The following is a 24,886-nucleotide window of genomic DNA, read 5'->3' on the forward strand; positions in this document are numbered from 1 at the left end:
TAATTGCAACAATAAAGTAACAATTTATATACTGTATCCATGGGAACAGTGAAGAATCATTATCTTGACACACTAATATTGTTGGAAAATTACTAAACTACTAAATGATACATGAAAATACTGTTAAAAGAGTATCTGGGTACATGGTAACACTGCAGAAATATTATCCAAACACCAAGCAACACTGAAACAAAATTATTCAGACAAACGGAAAACAAACATTGTCTAGATGACTGAATGGAAAGCGTTGGTGTCCACACATGGCAATGCTCAAGCAACCGCTTACTGTCCCTGAAGTCAAAAATCAAGAGAGCAACATAGCACAACCGATATGATGCAAGCTGAAATCTCATTAGAAATGGCTCAAGTTATTTTGCTCTAATGAGCCCTTCACTGTTTATTTTCTGAAGTGACCTGAGACATTTGTGACGCTGACTGTTGATTCTAATCTGGTGTTTGCTCCAGGGTAGATGATGATACATGAGCGAGCTGCTCTGTCTGTCTGCAGTCTTAGACACAGTTCACTGGACCCACTGAATCCAAACATTACATAAAGACGGTATATACAAATGTAATGGCCTATTTTGGGACTCCTGCAACTCTGACAGCATTTTGGATGTTTTTTGCTGCCACTGCATGTCCAGTCCTGACCCCCATAAAAATAATGATGCTGAATAATACCATTCATGTTCTATAAAGACACAGCAAGGAAGGTTGCATATATAAATATACAGTATGTGTGTGCATGTGTGAATGTGTATTGTCGGCTCCATCCACCAGGCAGCATTGTGTTTATCTCCTCCATGACACAGAAGACTAAGAGCATCTCTAGTGCTTGACATTTGTTGGAGTGTGTTAGCTGGACCAACATGGCTCACTCTTCCATATTTTATATGACACATTTTAAATCACAATTTTTATTCAGTGTAGATCTGTGGACATCCAGTAGAGTAAATAGTGCACCGGTGATGAAATACTCAGTCATTGAGGCCATGGCACTGTTTCCATGTCAGCTGGAAAATGTGTCTTTGCACGCACAGTTTCATCAAGAACTATGCAACAGCACTGACTGCATCAGTGGACAAGGTCTTCCACTGAAGGAGTGTGTAACCATTCATTTCAACCATGAACGTTTTGCATCAAGTGGCAACATTCACTCAGACCGATTAGCAATACAAAATTTAGTTTAAATTAAATTATTTTAGATTTAGAAGTTAAAAGTTTATTCACAAAGAAGGTAACATTGAAATGTATATTTGGCTCTCTGTAGTAAATACCTACTTATTTGGAATAACCTTTAAGGTCCTGGGTAGATATTATTCTTATGGCAAATTAGATTCTCCCTCAGGCAAAATTATCATCTGTTGTCATTACTAAGTTAATAGGGTGAACAGATTCCAAACCCCAGGCCTCATTGCTTTAGTTTAAGTCATAATTTGAAGAGAACTGTATATTAAAAGAGCTTTGGGGCAAGTGGTTCCCTACACCTTGTAGGAGTGCAGTGAGGACAAAAGTGCAGTTAGAAGCAGGAGACTGAACATCAACGTAAATAATAATGCTGGCATTCTTTTTTTTTTGTCAACAAATTCCATATGAAAGGAAAAAAGAAAACCAACATAGTGTTTGTCTGTCTCTTAATATTTTGTAACTTCCCTATCCTGTCTGTGGCAATCACCCCCAAGCCAAAATTCGGCTACAAATATAGAATTTCTTTCTTTAGGGCTAGCAAACATTACTCAAACAGGAGGAAATGGTGCAGTTGTTGGGTACTATTTTCAACAGTGGATTAAGCTACATTTGGTGCTTCATTGTTGTTCTTAGATTTTTGTGGGATTTATTGACAGTAAGAAAAATGCACAATACCACCAGACTTATAATTTAAGAGAAGTTTAATTCTCTTGGGAAAAAAAAAAACTACAATAAGTAAGGGGGGAAATATATAATAGAAAAAAAGGCAAAGTCAATGATTATGCAGGTATGATAAACTATTAGCTGAAAAATCCTGATGGAGTTAACCATCCCTCTTGTTTGGACAGGAGAAAGCATAGAAGCATAGCTCCATGACAGCCTCTAACAGCTGCAGGATCAGCACCTTGGAGAGCTCCACTGACTTGGACTCACTGATGCTCACATTTAAAAGAGGAAAAGCATTGTTGCACTGATGTCTGTGGGCTGAATATTTCAGGTCTGCTGCACTTTACTACACCCAATTGAATTGTAGTGTATGGTGAAATGCTATACGTCACTGGGTTGGGACAGAGAACACATTCATTGTGAGATGACAATAGGATTTTCTACCTGTGAGTAGGTAATTATTTGAGGGAAAGTTAGAGGCCGTTTCAAAGAAAAAAAATCTGCTGTTGATTTTTAATTGTTTCGGAAGGCTCTTCATTTAGTCACTTCACAAGGAGTTAGTGGGGAAATTCTCTATAAAGCAGGTTATAGAATAACACAAAATAACACAAAGGGTATAGAATAACAAAAACTTAGATGGAAACTCAGACCAAATCATTGGCATAATAATCTGGCTGGAGCTTGATTGATTGAACTGACTGAATTAGTCAATGAACGCCTGATAGATATACAGTATATAGGAGCAGAATGCATTTAAAGTGTCCAGAGTAGTCTATGTCAACCTGTGTGTTAATTCATCTTCCTAATTTTGTCATATAAACTCAGAATAGCAAAACATCACAGCAGATTTGGAAAATGTAAGACATATTCTTTAAACAGGATGTAACAAGCACATTTCTCGCTCCATATTTATATTCTGGGGCTCTACTGGAATATCTTTGCATGATTTCTAGTTTAAAAAAGACTCCTTATTTATCTTATACTGAGCCCACTCAGTTCTGACAGGCCAGTTTAAGGAAGCTACCCTTCGACAGACTTCTGCCTACATAAACAAATAACATTAGTAGGACTTGACTTATATTTTCTCATTTTTTTACCTGAAATGTCAACTTCTCAAATACATCCATACATGTTCGAGCTAGAATCAGATCCAAAATATGAGAGTGGACAATACAAACAACACATGGAAAAACCCTTATGAACAACCTTAACAAGAAAGCCTGCCAGTCCCATGTAGATTTGAAATGCGCACTCATGCACATGGGATTCAGGAAAAGATGCATGGACATGTTGGAAATGATGCTGTGCAATTTGATCATGAGTTCAGTATGACAATATCTGACATCATTGTTGTCTTCTTTATTAAAACGTGATACAATGAATCCTCTCTGCTCACATTTTGTTTCACTGTGCTGTAAACAGATGCATGAGTTGTTCTTCAGTTGCATTTCAAGGTGTGTTTGCTGCCCTCAGTGGTCGATACACGTGTTAAACTCAAGCAACCAATAGCCACATTGTCACCAAGTCAACCAGCACTCAAATCTTAAAGATTATGACTATAAACATCTGGGCTGTGTGTAAAATCATTTTTGTCCACATGGGATCAGATATTAGAAGTGTCAGAGCACCTGCTCTACATGCTCTCTCCTACACACCAGGGCCACAGTTGGCATACTGTCTGTGTGTGTACGCCTGTGTTTGTCCTGAGTGTTTGCTGTGTTTTGGCTGTGAGTATGTAAACTGCTGCTGTGTATTCCTTGGACTTCCTCCCATTCATGTGACTCATCTCATCAACAAACACACACACACACACACACACACACACACACACACACACACACACACACACACACACATACATACATACACTGAACACCCTGTGCAGTGTCTTCATATCTGTTTATTGTCTCTGTGTCTTTCTGTCAGAGCAGGGGCTGAGAACTGGAAGGCAGATATATATTTTAGCCACTCCAGCCCCCTACATCGCCATTCCCTCCCTCTAACAAGTCCATCCAGTTGCCACAGCAACCCCACCTCCCTCCCCTTCCTGCATCCGAATCCCTCCATCCTCTCATCCTCATTGCCTTCTCCTCTCTCTGTCTCTTTCACCATTTATCCCTCATCTAGTTCTGTCAGCCTGGTTTTCCATCCAGCAGAATTCCTTGTCCTCCGTTTTTGTCTCCTCCTCTCCTTACTTTTTTTCTCTCTCTCTTCCTCTACTATCTGCTCATCTTTCTTTATATATTTTCCCCTCATTCATCTGGAGGCCGTGTCGTCCTGATAGTTGTAGGAGCACTGCTCCAGGGATAATTGGTTGTATCGACCAAAGCTGCATGTGTCACAGTTGCACTAATTGAGAAGCCAGACATGCATGCAAATGACACACACACACTTACTGTACATAACCCTTCCCCCCCAACTCACCTCTCTCTTTCCACAGGTCTGACACACACACTCACACATCCAACATACCTGAATCTGTTTTGAATCTGTCTATATCTCTTCCATCTGGTGAACAGTGGTCCATATGTTGAGCTGATATCGCCATCTGGCACCATCTGTTGGAGAGTCAAATAAAATCACAACCAAGCATATGTTTATACTGGCATTAATCATAATAGCAGAACTCCAGTGTGTTTCATATGAGACAGAATTACACAGATGTTTTCTAAAAACACAACAGACAGGAATTCATACATTATTTTTATTTTTATGATGATTTTAACCAAATAGATGGAGTGGTCCAAATCTGTCCATAGAGCAAAAAACTGTATGCAAAAATTTGGCAGAATACTAACAGATGATCATAATTTACAACTTTTGATGATGTTAGACAATAAACAAGTGTGTGCTGTCTGGCACTGTAGATCTTTGAGGATCAAGAAACACATAACACATGTACACCAGTACACTACACATCAATACAGGGATTAACTTGATGAGTACAATGTAATTATCACAGATCATTTTGAAAGGCACTGATTAACAACTTATTTTGTTATTGAAATATAAGGACATGATGGCAGCTGTGATTTAAAGGTACCCTGTAGTTTTTGACCACTAGTAGCACTATTTAGCAATGTTTTTATGAGTGGGTATGTGGCAAGGTAAGGTTGCTCCACTCCCTTTTCACTGGGTCCTTGTTCCCAACATTGCTAGTGTTTTGTGTATTAGATCACCAGTTTCAGTCCAATATTTTGTTAATTTATCAGTCGTGTTTCACAAATAATGGAACACAGGTTTCAGTTGAGTATTTTGTTTCACAGCGTTATATTTTGTTGAAGGGCTTCAGTCCTGTTGTGATTTTTTTGAGTTTTGTGATAGTAGGGGAGATCGTCTGTTGATCAGTGATAGTGACAACAGGTGTGCATAATTAGCTGCACTTAGTGAATCGATTGGCTCGGTCAAGTTGAGGTAGGAAGTATAAAACTGTTCTGTAGTAAATGACATTCTGTATAATTTGGTGCTCTCTTGGCTGTGTGTGTGTGTGTGTGTGTGTGTGTCCATAGGAAATGTCAGCAGTAACAAAGAAATTCTACATCAGTGTTCTATATGTTTTGGAAGCTTTGCTCACCCTGTGTTTCATTTTTGTCTGTTTCATTAGTATTTTTGTTAACAAACAAAACCTGTTTTTGCACATATTCCTGCCTGCTGACCTGCTTCTTTAACATCCATTTTAACCTTTATATGGTGCTCGGGTCAAATTGACCCATTTCAAATTTTTACTAAAAGAAAAATAATTAACATTAACATTAATAATAACTTATTGCCTTGACTTATATTCTGTGGAGAACCTGTAAAAGAAAAAAATCATTGAGTACATATGCAACAATCCCTCACACATGTATGTCCTTCATACAATGTTCGGGTCAATTCGACCCGCATACACACAGACGCTCAGACACACACTATCTCTCACTTCACTCACTCACTCACTAATTTTTTTTTATCAAGATAATAGGTGTTTTTAACAAATACAAGTAGAAAAACACATGACTACCTATCTACAAAGTCTGTGTGGTATCCAAAATTATGTGGACTGGAAAAAAAGGCAAAACTAGTTAGTAGTGTATAAATGTAATTTTTAGCAGGATCGCTCAAAACAAAACCATAAAATTATGTTCCATAATTAGCCTTTGTCAGCCTTTTGCTAAGCAGTATGTGTGTTAACAACTAATTAATTGTAGCTGATTTATTGCAGAAAGATAGTTTTGGGGTTTTTTTAAAAGAAAAAAAAAGAAGTAATCAAGGCACAAAGGATCTCAGGGAACAAGAATTAAAAGTTCTGAGAGATGTGTTCTCGCACTATAACTGGCTATCAAAAATATAAATTGCTTGTTTATTTCTTGGCTGTTAGTGTTTGTGTCTGCTGTGTTGTTTAGCCTTGAATTAACAGAATCAGTTAAGTCATCTGCTCCACCTCCTCACAGTCTGTCCAACCAAACCTTAATTAATGCCTCTGAAATGCCAAAGCCTCAAGGGCATCTGGGAAATGCAGTTCTTTTCAAAGCTGAGAAAGGAGAGGAAAAAATCAATAGCACAACTGTGAGTGTTATATTATTATATTTGGGGGGAGCTGCGCTGTAGAACTCTCAGAGAGACAAAAAGAAGGCCTGTCAGAGAGCGCTCGTCAGTTGTCAAGGCAGAGATTTTTCTTCTTCCTATTTTTCTTTACAGTACGTATTTCTTGTTTTGAGCAATAGTATCCAGCCCCCGAGGTGTTCAGCTTGGCTACAGGTTTCACCATTACAGACTGTGAATGGCTCAGCACTAATGGTTTGACTTAATTGAATTATGTTTGTTTATGCGTGGTGCAGTGAGTCAATTGGATTTTCTTATGAGGAGTATCAACTTTGGGAGGTGTGGGGGGAACATGGGCATCGGGGCATTAATAAGTCTTTCTCGAATGATGCAGTGTAGGTGATCATTTTCTAAACCCTGGGAAATTTATTCTTAATGTAGAAGACTAGAAGCTGGAAAACACTAGTGGCCCCTTGTAGTTGCAGTGTTCATTACACTCCACAATACAAGTGTTAGAAGGTTAAAACACACTGATGATTTTTAGAATATAAGACGCTTACTGTGGTGAGGCTAAAAATGTTAATTTTGAACTTAAGGTAGCATGAGAGGAAAGGCCACAGGTGCCTGATGGGCTCATGATGCTTTCTGAGCCGATCTACACATCATATCCTCTGTGGTTGTGTGCACACTGATGTGAACATACCCGTATTCTCATCCATACAGGAGTTGCCGTTGCACTCTGGCACTGCAGTTTGTGCTGTGAACAAATCTACAGCAAGCAGACTGGAAAGCTCCCCAGAGGGTTAAAGTAACACCATGTATACCCACAGTTCAAGTTCACCACAATGTTTTGTTTTTATTTTTTAGCATGGCTCAATGGATAACAATGTCACTCTGTCAGTTGATCCACCACTTGGGTTCAGGCTGAAATATCCCCACAGCTGTTGGATGTTGCCATGAAATTTGGAACAGACATTCACATCCCTCTCAGGAAAAAAATAACTTTGATGATCCCTTAACGGTGCAGTGTGGAAGGTTTACTGGCATCTAGCAGTGAGGTTGCAGATTGCACCCAACTCCTCCTCCCCTTCCAAGTGTGTAGGAGAACCTACAGTGGCCGCAAAAAACACCAAAGGCCCTCTCTAGAGCCAGTGTTTGATTTGTCTGTTCTGCGCTACTGTAGACACATGGTGGTGCAACATGGTGGGCTCTGTGAAAGAGGACCAGCTCCCTATGTAGATATAATAACACAATTCTTATTTTCAGGTGATTATACACTAATTAAAACATACTTATGAATATTATATAACATTTCTGCCAAGTCCATTCTGCTAGATGCCACTGAATCCTACACACTGCACCTCTAATGTTTCATTTAGTGCAACATTTAAGTCAAAATTTTTGAAGTTGTCGAATACAAAATTTGGTTTATGACCAAATACCTGCAAAACTTATGACAGTGCCATCAGCCTCAGCTCTACTTTGCATTTACTGCTAATTAATAAATGTTAGCTTGCTAACATGCTAAACTAATGTGAGCATTTAGCTAATGTGTATTACTGCAGTGCCTCACAGAGCCTCTAGCTGTGGACTGATGAAACGTTGGTTGCACATATTGTCATAGCATGACACAAAGACACTGTTACCACAGTTAAAACAGCGGACTTCAAGATGACAAAAAAATATTGTTCTGTGTGACCACCAGACAATTACAACTGTAGCCAATCATCAAAAATGAGCTGCACAAAATAACTTCTTCATCATTATTTACAGTGAAATGTCCTTGTGACAACTTCTGCCTCTTGTCGATGCCAGGATGTGTGGGTAGTGGAGGGCAGTGCAAGCTGCTCAGGAGAGCATAGCTCAACTCTGTTGAAACAGCCTGTAGTTGTCTGGCTTGAAGTGGCTCTAGACCAGAGTGTTGGAGGATTGGATGCATGGAATACTGGAACCAGTTGACTGACATCACCATCCCTATACTCTGTTGCAATTGGTGCAAAAAACTTAAACTTACAAATCACTCTGAGGTTTGTTTGTCATTTATGAGAACATGTCTCAGCTTTATCACCACTACTGCAGATTCCATTAAGATGGTTCATTAATTGCTCCTGACTCACATGCACCACAAATAAAATGTGTTTTTTCATTTCCAAAGCATTGCAGCTCAAACCACCCAAAGCTAGAAATCTTGTCTTGTGACACTCATTAATTCTAATTGTGTAATTTGTTAAACTGAGCCTGATCAAAAAGGATGAAGAATTTAGGTGATGGAATATAAAAGGTATATGGAAACTGATGGATCTTTATGTAGATGGGGTATTGCTTTCTTTTGATCAATTATGTCATAGATATCAAATCCCTAAAAAACACTTGATTAAATATTTACAGTTAAAAAGCTAGATGTCATCAAAATATGAACGGATAATGTGGATACCACCTTTATCAAATTTGAGGAAATAACACTTGCAGGCAGGAAGGGCCACATATCTAAATATTACTGCATATTGGTAAGTGCTTGGAAAATGGATACAAGACGACATTGATGAGACAGAATGGAATGATGCTTGTTTAAAAGCCCAAAAACAGACAATAAATACAAGATTTAAATTACTTCAATATAAGTGGTTAATGAGAATGTACATAACTCCTGTCAAGCTTCATCATATGTCTGCTAATATTCCAGACGTTTGTACTAAATGTCTGAAAGAGAAAGGTACTCTAATTTACTATCTATGGAAATGTCCAAAGATCCAAAATTTGTGGAAGGATGTTATAAAATGTTTGTCAGAGATGTTTAATACCGAAGTCCCTTTAAATGTCAAACTTTGTATGGTTGGAATATATCCAAAGCAGTTTATACAAACATCAAAACAGACTAAACTTCTTGACTTTGGACTTCTTCAAGCCAGGAGGGCTGTTGCACTATGCTGGAAGAGTATGTATGCTCCATCGCTGAGAGTGTGGATAAGGGAGCTTTCGGATTATAGCGGGTCTGAAAAGACTAACTTGGATTGCTAAGGGCAAGCAGAAAGATGTTGTACAGCTCTGGGAGCCATACATGAATATCATGAAAGATGGAAATGTAGGCTTAACCTGAAAGGATACAGAACAATACAGGGAAACATTTCGTCTTATTTGTATTCTATCCGATATCAGTGCAAGTTGAGTATGTGTGTGTGTATGTGGGCTTGTGTGTCTGTGTAATGTATGTATTTCTGGTCTCAAACTGTTGTATTGTTACTGTATGTTTCTTTGATGGGATGTCATAATATAAGAAAATGACAATAAACATATTGTGGGGGGAAAAAATCTGTTTAATTTCATAGACTACAGTTGGTGGAAGCATGTTGCTTTGGTTTGTTTGTGGTTGTGACAGACAGGAGGCAGGACTTCATGTAACTGGTTTTATTTTGGAATGATATGTTTACATGCACACAAGAAACCAGGTTATTTGCAGCTATCAGGTTAAAGCAGGAAAATCTGCCCTAACCTCTAACATACACTGGTAGCATGGCTCTGTAGATGGCAATGTCCACCTGTCTGTCAGTTGGTCCACCACTTTGGTCCAGACTAAAATATCCCTATCCAGAACTACTGGATGAATAGCCATGATGTTGTGTACAATTCATCCAATTCATGGTCCCCAGAGGATGAATTCCACTGACTTTGGGGATGGAGACCTCTAGCACCAGCCTCATAGAGTTGCTATGGCTGTAGACTCTTATGCCTATGATACTGCAGGTGTGTGTGTGTGTGTGTAGAATGTGTCCAAATTTTTGTACACTCTTTGGATTTTGGATTTAAGGGGTCATCTCTCTAGCTTTGCTTTCAGAGGCTACTAGGATGAGAGTTTTGAAACGCAGGCTTTTAAGGATGCAGCCCCTGAAATAGGAGCTGCTTCTAACAGTAATGGTGTTAATTAATACCTAGAAGAGTTTGTGAAAATGAAAACTACATTTACCATAAACGCTGCTGATCCCCCCCCCCCCCACACACACACACACACACTCCACATATTGGAACGAGAATGTTAGAACTCTGAATGTTTTATTTAAATGCTTGAGAGGAATTGTGCCCTGTTCCTGTTTTGTGTCATGTGAAGCAAAATGATTTTGTGATATGAATGTGGTCATTGTTTACTGAAAGCTAAAATGCTACACACTTGAAGATACAAGAGTCTGTTCATGCTGATTGATAATGCTGATTTTGTATGGAACATGGAGGCAATTGAAGAGTTTTATACGGCTTTCTTTTAGCCGAGATAATAAAGATCATGCTAAGCTTGTCTGTGTGTTATTACTGTCATCTATCACAGCAGAGAGAATGGCTGTAATAAACCCCAGTGTGTGAGGGAAGGGTTGAGTGGCTTTAAAAAAAACCCTAAGTACTACTTCAAAGTATTGTGCTTCAGAAATGGGATCAAGTCACTGCTGATCCACAAACCCAGGCCACACACAAACACACACACAGAATTTCCTTCTCAGACGGATGAACTAACTTGCAGACAATCCTTAATTGATTCTTTCTAGCGTACATGAGCACACACAGGCACACACACACACACACACAACCACGTGCGTGCATGCAGGGAGCAGTGTAACCTTCCCAGCATCCCTGACACAGATTTAAATGAGGCTCAATGAATTATTAAGAGTGAGTCTTGTTCACTTCTGTCAGCCAGGCAGGACTAAAGGAAAACCACAGGGAACACAAACTCTTCACACCACATTAAAACTGCTGTGGCCGTTTCCAAAGCACTGTGCAGAATCATTTTTTTTCAGTGTGCCAGTAAACAGAGACAACACAGTTCAGACTTGTATAATGTGCATCAAAAGGTGGAACATTTTCAGCAGCTTGTGACACTTAGCCAAACCTCACATGGGTCAGTGCTGCAGGGAGTTTGGAAATCTGAACACACAGCAAAACATGCACTCACCAGTGTACCTGCTCTCTATTTTTGTTTACCCTGTTTCACCATCATCGCTTCTTTATCTCCCATCTGCGAACCTGATTACAACCATCGTTTTGAATGCAGAGCAGTTATAACGTGCAGTGTTTACTACATTGTCCTTCATTCATCGTGTTTCATCCAGTTTACAGCTGTGCTAAATTATATTTTCATCATAATGTGAAAGGTGTAGCTCATAGTGATGAACCATTAAAGATTTATCATCGAATTCTGTGATTTTCCTCAACATTTTAACACCTTTCAGCTCATTGTTTTGGTTTTTCCCTCAAGAGACCAAAACAGAGCTAAAAGGAGACTTACAATCAGATGGCCAGACACTCAGAATGAATGCTAATGTTGCTTCATGTCTGCTGGATGTGTAAACACTAACAGCACCATGGCCAGAGGAAATACTCATTTCTGATTGGATGGCAGCTGCCCACTGAAACTGTATACCAGGACATCTCAGACATGCAGCAGTTCTAATCAACAGATTAATCATTTTATATCACTGCTGCAAGTAACCAAAGTGTTAATGTAGTGCAATTAAGTGATGGTGAAGATATTTTACCATATTATACAAAATAAAGTAGGAGAAACACATTTTTGAGATTTCAAATGGACTTGTGAGGTGTCAAAATATTCCAGTCAAAAATGTGTTTTGCTTATTGTTCCATATTTACTGTATTCCATAGTTTACAAAGTACCGTGGGCCATATAGTGTGTGAATTATGTTTCAGGCCAGACATCATCCTTAATTCCTGTAAACCCTGCTGCTCATGCTCAGACACTGGAGGGATTTCCTTCCTTTCTCTGTATTTACATCAGCTGAAACCTTCCATTCTGTATGTCCCTACACACTGACCCTATACGTCAGCTGAGTTTCATCTGGTGTGTGTACAGCTCTCAACAGTATTAGTGGTCCAGTAAATGAGGCATTCAGGGACCCATCTGTCAGGGCCAGCCTGGCCTCAGCTGGACCCTCTAGACAGCAAGGGACCACTCGAGCCTTATGGGAGCACACACACACACACACACACAGTTTTTAAGCACAGAATGAAAAAAAAAAACTTTTATGTGCCAAATGTGCACAAACACACAAAGACTGAGGCCCTCTGATATAATGTGGGTGTGTGTATAATACACTTTCTAAAGTGGAAAGCCTCTCTGTGCAGAGGAAGTTGTATCCCAGGGCGCTGTAGTTAATGTGAGCATCAGAGGGAACCGAGCTACTGCGCTGTGTGTGTGTGTGATTTTTCAGGATTTCTCCCACTGTCTGTTTAATTGCAGCTGAGCTGTTTGTTTGATAATTAGCTGGAGGAGCCCAGATATTCAATTTGGTGCATCAAGTCTTCAGTGATTACAGTTTATTTTAAAAGGCAAACAAATCAAAATGTGTGTGTGTTTCTAGACCCACATGTAGTGCCCACAAGAGCTATAACACAAGAGCAAACTTCTAAGCACAACATATGAATGTAGTTTCTACAAGACACTTGTTCCCACAAGTTTCTCTTATTGGTGTCGGAACAACAAATCATGGAACAAACTATACTAACAGGATTTCACTACTTTTTCCTCATTCTTTACTTGAAATGTCAACATTTCAAATCCATCCATTCATGTTCAAGCTGAGTCAGGTTTGGACAATGTGAACAACACATAGAAAAACTTCAGCAACAACCTCAGCAACCAAGGCTAAGGCACAGACGGCCGTTTACGGACACGTGCGACGAGCCGATGTCAGCATCCCTGGGTTTTGACTTGCAGTGAGCATTGAACTAGGCTAGCTGTTCCCTCTGTTTCCAGTTTTTATGCTAAGCTAGGCTATCACCTCCTGTCTTCAACTCCATACCTAAAAGTTAAAGGTCAAAAGTACAATCAGTCAATTAAATCAAACTGATTGCTCCACATGACATGTGGATGTGAAGGTAAGATCTCTGTGCATGTGTGTGCAGGGTAGGGATGTGCAGAGAGCCCAGTATTTGTATTTGTATCTATATTTGTTGAAGCAGCAAAATGATTTGTATTTATATTTGAATAAAAGTGGAAAGAGGCTTATAAATCCTGTTTTTGTTTTTATTATGCTTTTAATTTTTAGAAAATTAAAGTGTTACAATAAGTGCACATGAATAAATGACCTTATGAAGAAGGTCCCCACACCGGGTCTCACCTGGAGTCTCCCAGATCATAGACCACTGTGCTGACTACTGAGATAAAACTGTACTCATCGCTTCATTGCAGACAGACCTCTATCTAACAAATCATTTTTAAAGTATTTGTATGAAACAAATATTAGTAAAAGAAAACAAACAAACAAACAAAAAATAACACTATTTGTGCTGTGCTGAATAATGTATTTGTTATTTGTTATTTGTTATTCTTCATTATCAATAATTAATAAATCCTCTGCCTTGTGTTTGATTGTTTGCATGTGTGTTTGATTGAAGGATTAAAGTATCTTCTACCTCCATGGTGTAGATGAGGGTTTCACTGCTGATGAACACATCAGAAAAGTAACTTGATGTTATTTTGTCTTTAGTTTTTTAACATATTTGATTAAACAAATAGTATTATTAATCAGTAGTTTTCATTTAGTACAGGGCTTTAGTCTGCAAATGATTAGCCTAACTTCAGACTGGAAGCAAGGGAGACAGCTAGCTTGGCTCTGAACACCTCTAAAGCTGTCTTAATTACATGAACCTTCCTTGTTTATTAACCTGTCCATGAACAGACATGTAAAAACTGTAGCTGCTGGTTTTAGGGAGAGTTGAGTGTTCAAACCAAGCCAGGCTCACCACGTCTTGACTCCAGCTGTGTACTTAATGCCACATTTACGTCATATAGTTTAAGTGAGAATTATGAGTAAATGAGTCAGAACACTCATTCACATCAACGAGTTGTAATTCTGAATTGCAGACGTAATCATTTCTGTTCTTCCCAGAATATTAAAAGATCCCCTCCAGACATTAGATGTACATAAAATATTCTACTTGGAACAACAATTTGTGTCTGATTTGGTTTTTCCACAAAAAGGTTCAATGATATTGCTAAAATCCATAGAATTACATATAGTCCTTCTTACTCATTAAAAATTCCACAATCTCTGAATATGCGAATATATTTCATCTCAGAAAGTTTTCCTGCTGGACACAAGATGTCTCCTACTTCCCTGAGAGTCCGTTCTCAGTACATACACTGGAGGCTTCAAGTTTCCACATCAAACTTGTGTAAGTTGAATACTGGCTCATGATTTGCTCCACACTAAGTTGTGATGTCACAAATCATGCTTGTAGGAACAGGCCTTAAACTGAGCTTTAAGGTGATCACAGAGAAACTTTCCTCCTTCTGCAGATAAATGTGAAAACAAGCTCAGCACATACATCCTGCACAGAGAAGAGAACAACATCCAACTGAAGGAACAAGAAGAAAAAACACATTTTTGAGCGGAGGATGACTTCTATTCTATTCTTCTAACTATTCCTTTAAGTTTGAATTAGTTCATTTGAACGATTAGCATTTTGGTGTAAATTGCGAGACGACAGCTCAGTACGATGTTGACCCTCTGCTCTGTCAGAGCTCACCTGGCTGTAGAGCCTGCCAGCTGCTGCACATGTTTTCTTTATTACTTTCCTTTCACTTTTTCCTTTCTCCTTCATGCTGGCAAGCTGAATCTCTCCATTTCTCATTCAGGCGGTTCAAAGACCGGCCTCTACTGAAGAATAGAGAAGAACAGAGAGGGGAAGAGATTGAGTGATGAGGCAGATACTGGCAATACCACCGCACAGACTCACAAGCCGGAGTGAAATAGAAAAATAATATTCTGTCCTCTCTCTCCTCTGCCTCCCCTCTTTTCTCTCACTTTCATCTTGTTAATGTCATGTAACCCTGTGACCAGCCCGCTGTTTTACACCTAAACCCTATTTTCTCTCCCTACCTGCCTGTTTCATTGCCCTCACTTTCAATCTTGCTTTGTTCTACAACTCAACCCTCTTCCCATATTGATTTTCTTTCCTGTGCTGCTTTTCAATGGAACAAAACCCCCGTCACCTTGACCCCATCGCTCTGCACGTTATTACATACGCTGCCCGACAAATCCAATATTGCGCAAACCAAATACCATTACACTGCTCTGTATGTGAGCACCTTATCCATCACGCCGCTGTATTCAAACATTTATTCATCGATGTGTCAACTCACCGTTCTCCCCATCCCTCCCTCTCTCTCTCTCTCTCTCTCTCTCTCTCTCTCTCTCTCTCTGCTCTCCAGCCGTGTGTCTGGTGCTCGGCTGTATCATCTTCCCAAACGGCTGGGACTCCGAGGTGATCCGGGACATGTGTGGCGAGGACACGGGGAAGTACACGCTGGGCAACTGCTCAGTGCGCTGGGCCTACATACTGGCTATCATCGGCATCCTGGACGCCCTCATCCTCTCCTTCCTGGCCTTCGTTCTCGGCAACCGGCAGAGCGACTTCCTGCAGGAGGAGCTGAAGGCCGAGAACAAAGGTGAGGAAAATGTATGAAACTGCTCTAGATGATTGTTAAAATTACAGGGGAAGGAAAGGGCCAATAAAAGCAAAAAATAATGTATTAAATGAAAACGTGTGCATTCAAGATTCTGTCACATAATGTTTTGCTGGTGTAGCAGCATCACTGTTTACATTTAGGGTCATTTACCAGCAGGGGAGCACCTCAACCAGCCTGATAAGAGCTGAAATCACCCTCAATAGTAAACTCAGATCAGAAACCAGCTTCAGCTCTTTCACTCATCAAGGCTTTTTGCTTGTTTATTTTTTCCAACACAGAATTGGATTTTATAATTAAATAAGTCAAAGCAATTCAGCTTATTGACACCAGAGAGTGAAATAAGTTTGAAAGTGGCCGAACAAGTTCAACTATTGATGTTTGCACACACGTTTAATCGAGGCCACGTTAATTAATTGGTTTGCAGGCATGATTCATTTGTTTGTACAGGTTATGACCTGAATTAATGAGAATATTGTGCACTTTGAATTGATCAGGAGAAGGATCTTCAGATGGTAGACACTTAGTGACTTGTTTGTTTGTGCTCACAGCCAACAAACACATACTGTCATTCTCTAAAGAGTAAAGATATATATTCAAAGGTAAATAAAGTGTACATCTATGGTTTGTATCTTATCAATTTTAATGCAAAAAAGACATTTAAGTGTACACACGACTGTAGCAGCAACTGTTGTAGGAAGAAGAGTGAAACATGGCTGCAGTTCCACTGTGAGCTGCAGGAGAAAGATGCTGAACTTCAGCAGTACGGTTGATATATTTATATTTGCTGCGTTACAGTAACTGTTGGCTGCAGCTTTCTTCTCTGCATGGCTGCTGTTATGATGAGAGTATTGCAGCATCATCAGAGGAAGTGGTGAGCTGCCTTAAGAGAAGTAAAGAATAAAACTCCCCCCAATTCCTCTGAGTGTATGGAGGAAGTTTCCATGGTTACGTGTCAGATACCAGGAGGATAAGACTGTGCTTTCCTCTCTCTCTCTGCATATGTCTCTCTCTGTTTGTTACAGTGTCTCTCTAAAGCTCTTTTTTTTTTGTTTTTCTCTTCTTCTCTCTGTCTGTGTCGCTTTCTGTGTTTTTCTATCTCTCAAAACATTCTTCTGCATCAGTCTGTGCACAGGAGCAGCAGGTGTCATAAAACATTGTACAAATGCCTGACAACATACTTGCATGTAACATTAAAGATAAACGCTGATTTTGTTGCACCCTAGTGTGTGTTGATGTTTTGAAAACTAACACAGGACCTACATAAGTAGTGCAAGCAAAACATGAATTCACAAAAAAAAAAGGAAGTAAAACGTAGAAGTGGCACAAGCGCATATGAAGTCATTCAAATGACATGAACGGAGGTAAAGAGATGTGATTAGCTCAACTTGAAAATGTTTCAGCTTGAGTAATAAAATGCGAGTTATCTCGAGCTGTAGGACAGCATCTCATAAATGTTCAGAGGCAGGAGGGAAAAAGAGATGCTGTGGCAGAAAAGAAGTCAAAGAGCTGGAGTTGTGGTTCAAGGAGCATGCCTATTGGTCGTTTGTGTCTAAAATCACTCACTGCAAAAACACTGAAGTGATCAAAGGCTACGTTCACATTACAGGCCTTAATGCTGAATTCTGATTTTTTTTAGGTGGATCCAATCTTTTTGTGTCGTATTCATGTTTGCTTTGACATGGAGGCTATCTGACTAAACTGCCACTGCCATGGATGACATGGCTGTGCTAGCATACATGTCCAGGATCTTTTGTTGTGGAGGTGGGCAGACAGCACAGATGATGAGGATGAGAACGATGAGAAGGCCACAAAAGGCCAAAAAAGCCTTGACTCCTGTCACTGTTGTTGCTCTTCTCCATGTTTATTTTTACCGGGCAGTGAGGAGACACTGACACTGAATGGTGACAACATGTGACAACGATATGTGCAGAGAAGTGAGACGTTAAAAAAAAAAACACATGAATTCCAATCTGATTGTTCTGACAGCGGTTGCATAAGCAGAGATCAGACAGACCTACATATGCAAGTGGCCCAGATGTGGCATGAAAAAATCTGATTTGGTTTGTTCACACTTCTGTGAAAAAAAAAATCATATCTGAGTTACTTGGAGGCAAAGAAATCGGATTTGGCCCACTTCAGCATGTAATGTGAACGTAGCCAAGTTAAACACAAACTCTGATCTCTGAGGGAAATCAGGGAGTCTTTGTTAAAGGCTCTGCACACCCACACTCAATGATTCAGTCTGATCAGACCTCTGATCAGGTTGAAGTGAGGTGAATCATGCTAGAAATCAAGCACCAATAAGAACAATGATGATGTAAACTGTCCACCTTTACAGGTACGACAAAACAAAGAGAGTGAGATGTTAATCAAGGACAGTTCTGAGAAGGAAAGAAAGAAGGAAGGAAGGAAGAAAATGAAGACTACTGTATATGTGCATTATAGGCTTTGTATTGATTACAATGAATCTTAGCATAAATACAGGTATAAGATTAATTCTTCTTTTTTTTGTCTGTTCCACAGATTTTGCTGTGTCTAGGGTAAGTTATGTTGTTGTTGTTGTTGTTGTTGTTGTGGTTTGAGTCTGTGGTCTTGTGGTTGTGAGTGATCTGTGTGCTCATGATAATACATAAACATCATCCACTGAATTGTAAACACAGAAACTAACCTCAAAAATCATACCTATACATAAATGAACAGCAGAAGTAGAATGATATACATGCTGACATGTAGAATAAAACATGTTAACATGTATCTGAACACATTAACACTGTAACCACGGGTACACTACTGTATAATACATGTGTTACGTGCAAAATACATTAGAGAAGCACTCAGGGAAGCGTTGTGTTCTCTGTGTCCCTGAGCTGAGTCTGTCAGGCAGCACTTACTTCCACACTGTGTAACGCCCCAAGCAAAGAGGCAGTGGACTTCATATGAAGCCTGATTCCATCAATTTTCCATCTGCTTGTTAAAAAAAAAAAAAAAAGGAATTTTTTTTTTTTTTTTTTTTTTTTTAAAAAAAAGCCTAAATATTGAAAAAAAAACCAACATGTTCACACCTTGCTGAGGTAAAAAGTTGGCTTTAGAATTGGCGTTAAAGAGAATTTGGAGACAGACTTTCTTAATTAAAGGTGATGTAGTGGGACATGGCTTCATTTCTTTTTCCTCTTGATTATCTCCTGCACTCTAAATGTAACATTGACATATTGTATCATTTTAAAAAAAACAAGGAGACAAAAACACTACATGATGTGTGCAGACAGAGAAGACAAAGTTATTCATGAATATAACATAAATGCCACTTACAGCAGGAAGCAGCCATGAACTGCCTCTCTCTTTTGATTATTTTACTCGGTAACAGTTTTCAACACAAAATGATTTAATGCAGGATGTATCATGAATTCATGTTGCTCACTATTAAGAAATGATCAAGTCACTATCAGTTTATGTGATTAGTTTGCTGGAATCCAGTTACATAGAAAATATCCATAACACAGAATCAGCCTCTGTGAAAGCAGAACAGCACCTGCTGTCATAGAAAGATGATCTACATGTACAGCAGTCAACAGAAACTCTATATCTCTAATAATGTAGATAAGTCATAATCATATTCCTGACACAATAATATCCAGTTTTTCTCTCTCACTTCATTACAATGTGAACTGTTGAGGTATGCTTAAAAGAGTTCTCTACTGATCCAGCATTGTAGTCCTGTAACATCGTCAGACTCATGATGGACAGTTTTTTTATTTTTTTTATATAGTATAAGTATCAAAGGCAATGAAGCAGGACTAGAGATATCATCTTTTTATCACCATTCTTCTCCTTGTCAAAACCTGATGCATACATTACCCACAATGCAACGTGACTGCCAACAGTTCAGTCAAAGATTTGGGTGTGTTATGCTAGTAGCGGCTAATGTAGCCTGGAGCTGCTAGCATCCAGCAGAGCTGATGAGCTACAGAGGTCTGCTAACCTCACTTCTGTCTAACTCCACACACTCAGATTTGTTTCATTTTCAAACTTGTAGTCTTCAGCCACAACTGACGCTGACTCAAATGACATCACTTGAGGAAATTTATCAGATTTTACCAAGCAGTAACCTCCGGGGCTGTAAAATGAAGCCAATGCGGAAGTGCCAAAAACTGCAGTTCCTTGAGTGGCCACTTGAATGTGGCTCCAAAAGTGAGTCAATCCCCATAGACCACCATGTTAAAATGTTCAACTTTACAGCAGAAATAAACATGTTTACAGCCTGGTACAAACAACGGTTTTGGTTTCTATAGCTAATTTCCCCTTTCATGACAACTGTACGGGGGGTGAATTTTTTTATAACTCACCCGTTTAAATTTTATTAAGCCGTAAAGTTATGCATAACGAAGGACATGGCTGCTTTGAGTGACAGGTCTGCCAGCTGCTAGGTGGCTTGTTTCAGCCATTCGGCCTGCCTCTTTGCCCATTTTTGATTGGCTGGGAGTTAGACAGTGTCACGCACTGCCAAGATGGCGACGGCCGGAGCGGCTCACTTTGAGCTTCAAAACCGCTCTTCAGAAACCGACGGGTGACGTCACGGTAACTACGTCCATATTTTTATAGTCTATGGATTTTACGCAGCTCCCTCTGGAGACACAAAAGGCTTTATACACATATACAGTAGTACTCCCCAACACATGGAAACACACGCTGATGTGTACAGTTGGTGGAGTTTAATATGTCGGTTCGTTCTCCCTTAATGTGTTAACTGGCACCAGCTAGATGATTTTGATTTTAGTGTCTCTTCCATGCTACACTCCACTTCTTTCAACGACAAATAAAATATATAAAAATAAAATCTGAAAAAAACCTCATGTCCCCATTCATGCATAAAATGATCATGAGTCAGGCATTAGTTACGCATTAATGAATCATGTGTTTTATAGCCTGAAGTGTCACCTGTTATTTTGATAGAAACACACTGATTTCTTTTGACTTTGAAGTGTTTTTGCATTTTGAATGGAAAAAATCACCAAAAGAAGCTCAACTTAGAGCTACAGAATCTATTTACATGTGTGTTTTATGTCAATATGTATTATCACAAAACGACTAGAAATGAACGACACATGACATGAGCCTCTCTGAATCCTAGCAGTGTGCACGTATTTTTGACATTTCCACCTTTCATATGCAACACATAAAAGGTGAAGTGTTAGCAACTGTTTATAGATGTTTTATTTCAATGTCAAAAAAAAAAATTCTAATACCTGATGCATACGTTACCCACAATGCAACTTGACTGCCAACAGTTCAATCAAAGATTTGGGTGTGTTATGCTAGCAGCTGCTAGCAAAAATATTCAACACACCAACATTCACAGGGTTTAGGTGTAAATGGTCTGGATGTGTGCTGACGTTATGTTTAATGGGACTTTGTCCAGCTCTCATCCACCCATCATCACATCAGTGATGATTTTTAGTGTATATTTTTTAAATGATGCAAGGAGAGTGTTAATGTGTCAGATTTGTGAATTTACATGTTTTTTAACTACCAATATTTTAAAATTCTTGCACAGATTTTGTCCTCAATCTCAGTCCCATCACACGTAACCGGAGTAACGAGAGTAAACCTGCATGTAGCTGCCAAATGTCGTCATCTAGAACATCACAGTAATCTGTTTCCTATTGAGTCTGTACGAGTGAGTGCAGTTCCCCTCAGCTGACTCTACCTGGTGTCAGGTCAGATATCTTGCACTCGTCCTCATGAGACAGATGATGTTTGGGCACATTAGAGACTTTGGTAAAGTGATATATTCTCTTCGGGGGAAGGCTCTGCTGTGGCAGAGGGGTAGAAGAAGAGAAGGAATCAGTGGGAAAATAAAAGGTGGGAGCATGTTGCAGGAAACATCCCCAGGCACAATGCTTTCCCAAAGGAGCTAGGCCTACTGTGAGAGGAGCGGAGACGTCAAGTTGAGGAAGGCCTTTCACTGAGGAGTGTGTCTGCTGCGTACACCAGGCCCTCCAGCCTCTGTGTGTGTGTGCGTGTGCGTCAGCATCAAAGAAAGAGAGGACAGAGAAAAAACAGCCTAATTACAAGCCTAGCTGATCTACAAAAAAAAAAAAAAAATCCCACAAACACAAATGTGGCGTGAGCAGCTGGGTGCCTTGGTGCATGAAAGATAAATTGTTAAAAGCACCAGCACGAGGAAAACCATCTCTACCTCTTAGTATTCTACATGAGGAGGGGATGATGTTTCTCTAAATGTGCCTTAATGTCTTTCTGCCTTCTCCTCTTACATATGTCACTACTTAAATATTATATTAGTAATATTATGTAATGTCTGGTATTTTTAGAGCAGTGTTCAGTATCATATTGTGCTTGTATTGTTCTGAAGTAGATGGAAAGTTAGAAGGTAAAGGTTTGTCACTGTTGAAAGAGGAATAGTTGGGTGTGTGTCTACATACAGCAGGTACACATTCAGTACAAACAGGCTGAATCCAGTATCCAGACCAGGGCTGCTGCTGTGTCTGAGCAAACTGCTCTTATGCCGATACTGCCATTTAACTCCCCAAAACCGAGATAATCAAGAGGATCACAGGTCACATTTATTTCACCCAGAACGAAGCAGATTTAAAGGAGTAGTTCAGCAATTTAGCTTTGTTCTTCAGCAAAATTACAGGACTCACAAGAGACTGATTTTTAAAAAGAATGGTCAAATTCAAAGTGGGCTGAGATATCCTGACTGTTAGGCTGTGTTCAGACTAAATAGGACTGCATAGGGCTCAGCAAAAAAACACAGTGGCTGTCCAGCAAAAAGGTTTTTTCCAGAACGCAACCTGACGTCACACTGCATTGGCCAATCACATACATGCAAGTGCACATTCCTGGTGGATTACTTTGTAACGTGAAGCCATGTTCGACTGTTTACCTTGGAACCGTCATGACAAAAGATAAAACATTTGCCACCGTGAAAACTTTCCAGAGTTGTAAAATCCTGTCTATGAGTATGCACTGCACAGTGTTTTGGCTTAAATCCTTAAATTGGCTTAATTTGGCTTAAGTCTTTAAATGATTCATCTGTAATTCCAATTCGACTTCCTGGAGCGTATTTCATTGGCTCACTGGTAGTGCAAACAACACGCCCACACCACCGCAGCTCCCAGCGCCTTAGAACCGGAATTGCAGTTCTAGTCCCTCAAATGAGGCAAGCTACAAAGATTCTGGATCCTACACTTCCCATCAAGCAAATCAGTTATTGTTTGAAAAAGACTTTTTCCCATATGTAATCATTACAAAAGAAACGCTTTTTTTCTGAGCATCACAAACATTCAACTTTGTTTAATCACAATTTGATCCGCTATGTCCAAAAGTCTTGAGAAGCTGTATCAGTAAATTATTTTTGTAACATTCATGTGTGCAGGGAGTCGGCAGCAAGTCAGTCAACTCAGCCAGAGAGGGAATTGCATACAAGTCATATCAGAGTTGTAATTACGAGTTTCTGACTTTTAAATAGCTCACAGGTCAACGTCCAAGTCGTGATTACGAGCAGGACAAAAGGTCTGATATAGCTTAGCTCTTAATAATACTGACATGCCTTAAAATCAGACAACAATGGATGCCTCACATCAACCAAACCTAAATATAATGGATATGGTGTTATACTGTCAATGCACAACATTTTAATCTTCACATGACCAACTCTATATTAATACAAACGTCTTGATGACATCAACACTTGCAAGTTGTAAACATGGGAATCGTTCATGCTCAAAAATGTGGAAACCTGAAAGCCTTATCTGGCGTAGGCACTTACACTCCTTTTTCACCAAGGTAGTTCAAGGGCTGGTACCTCGTCTCGAAGCAGTTTGTCGTGTTTCAACAGCTGCTCATGTCAGGGGCCAGGGGCAGGATTATTCTCACCAAACAAAACCAAAATGCATTGGGTCTCCTCAGATTGCGCAATGGCAGAGATTTTGAGCCGCTGCTTCCCAGCTGAGCTCGCCCGTTACCGAGGGCTTAGCAGATTTTTTCTTTGACGGAAAAACCTAAATGAAAACGATTGCTGTACAAATAATCTCTCATTTCATCCATTTTAGATGATGACAGACTGTTCCTAAAGCTAGCTCTTAGGCTACAGCCAGCTCGACTCGCCCATCAGCTCCCAGCCAGCAAAACCCTTTCACGCTTGCTGCACAGGGAGGGGAAAATGAGTTTTTGCACACCTCAGTCCACATGCATGCCTTTTTCTACTCTGTTTCTATACTGTATTCAGACTCAATGATAAACCTGTGAGGTCTACTTTTTTTCCATGCAGAAAATTGATCAGGAATTAATAAGGGAATCAATAAAGAATCGGACCGATAAGCAGAATCGACAATGGCATCGGCATCGATAAAATCTTATCAATTCCCATCCCTAAGCTCCTAGTGTGTGTGTTTGCACCGGTATGAATGTGTAAAACTGAGTTGCTTTAAATGGGATACATGCTAAGTTAATAAAAAGAAAAATGATGATGAATTTATTTTAAAATTGCTTCCTCCCTTTAGCTCCATCTCGGCTCTTCTCTACGAATGGACGGAGTAAGACCAATCAGTTTCTCCCATTAGTATATATGACCTGTAAATCCAGCTCTGGAGCATGTGACCCCTGCATGCACTCAGGCTTTCCTCTGTCTTGTACAGGACAATGCACTGTGGACCCCCTTTATCTCTCCTTATGTGGTGTTTGTGTTGAACTTGCTCTCTTGGATAGAAAATTTGCTTTTTGTGTTCTGTGACACCAATGGTGTGAATGAAATATTGGTTAGTTCAATTTTATTTAGGATTTGTTTAAAAAAAAAAAAGAAAAAAGAACAGAACTACTAATATCTAGGTCAGACTGCTTGTAGTTACTAATGGGAATAAATTGACATTGTAGGAAATATGTTTGCTGTCTTGTCGAGGGATAGACAAGAAGATCAATATCATTTTCATGTCTTTCCAGTAAATATGAAGCCAGAACCAGCAGGTGACTGTACTTTTTTTTAAGAATGAGATAATATAAGTTCTTATGTAATCTCAGGTC

General features: G+C 39.5%; 2 protein-coding genes across 3 annotated transcripts in view; one reads left to right on the forward strand and one right to left on the reverse strand.

Annotated features, from left to right (window-relative positions):
- The window catches only part of mtmr14 (myotubularin related protein 14), a 56,964-nt gene extending 52,552 nt beyond the window's left edge, over positions 1 to 4,412 (reverse strand). The window contains exon 1 of the mRNA XM_044349130.1: positions 4,327 to 4,412. The gene's annotated coding sequence lies outside the window, so the exon portion shown is untranslated. The remainder of the gene's footprint in view (positions 1 to 4,326) is intronic.
- lhfpl4a (LHFPL tetraspan subfamily member 4a) overlaps positions 1 to 24,886 on the forward strand; it is a 49,429-nt gene that overhangs the window by 18,802 nt on the left and 5,741 nt on the right. The window contains exons 2-4 of one of the 2 annotated variants that reach the window (XM_044349131.1): positions 15,590 to 15,826; positions 18,371 to 18,387; positions 24,370 to 24,402. In XM_044349131.1, the coding sequence (XP_044205066.1) occupies positions 15,590 to 15,826; positions 18,371 to 18,387; positions 24,370 to 24,402 (287 nt within the window). The remainder of the gene's footprint in view (positions 1 to 15,589; positions 15,827 to 18,370; positions 18,388 to 24,369; positions 24,403 to 24,886) is intronic. The other variant, XM_044349132.1, reaches the window with a different exon arrangement.

This window comes from Thunnus albacares, chromosome 4 (assembly GCF_914725855.1).
Source record: "Thunnus albacares chromosome 4, fThuAlb1.1, whole genome shotgun sequence".
Classification (NCBI taxonomy): domain Eukaryota; kingdom Metazoa; phylum Chordata; class Actinopteri; order Scombriformes; family Scombridae; genus Thunnus; species Thunnus albacares.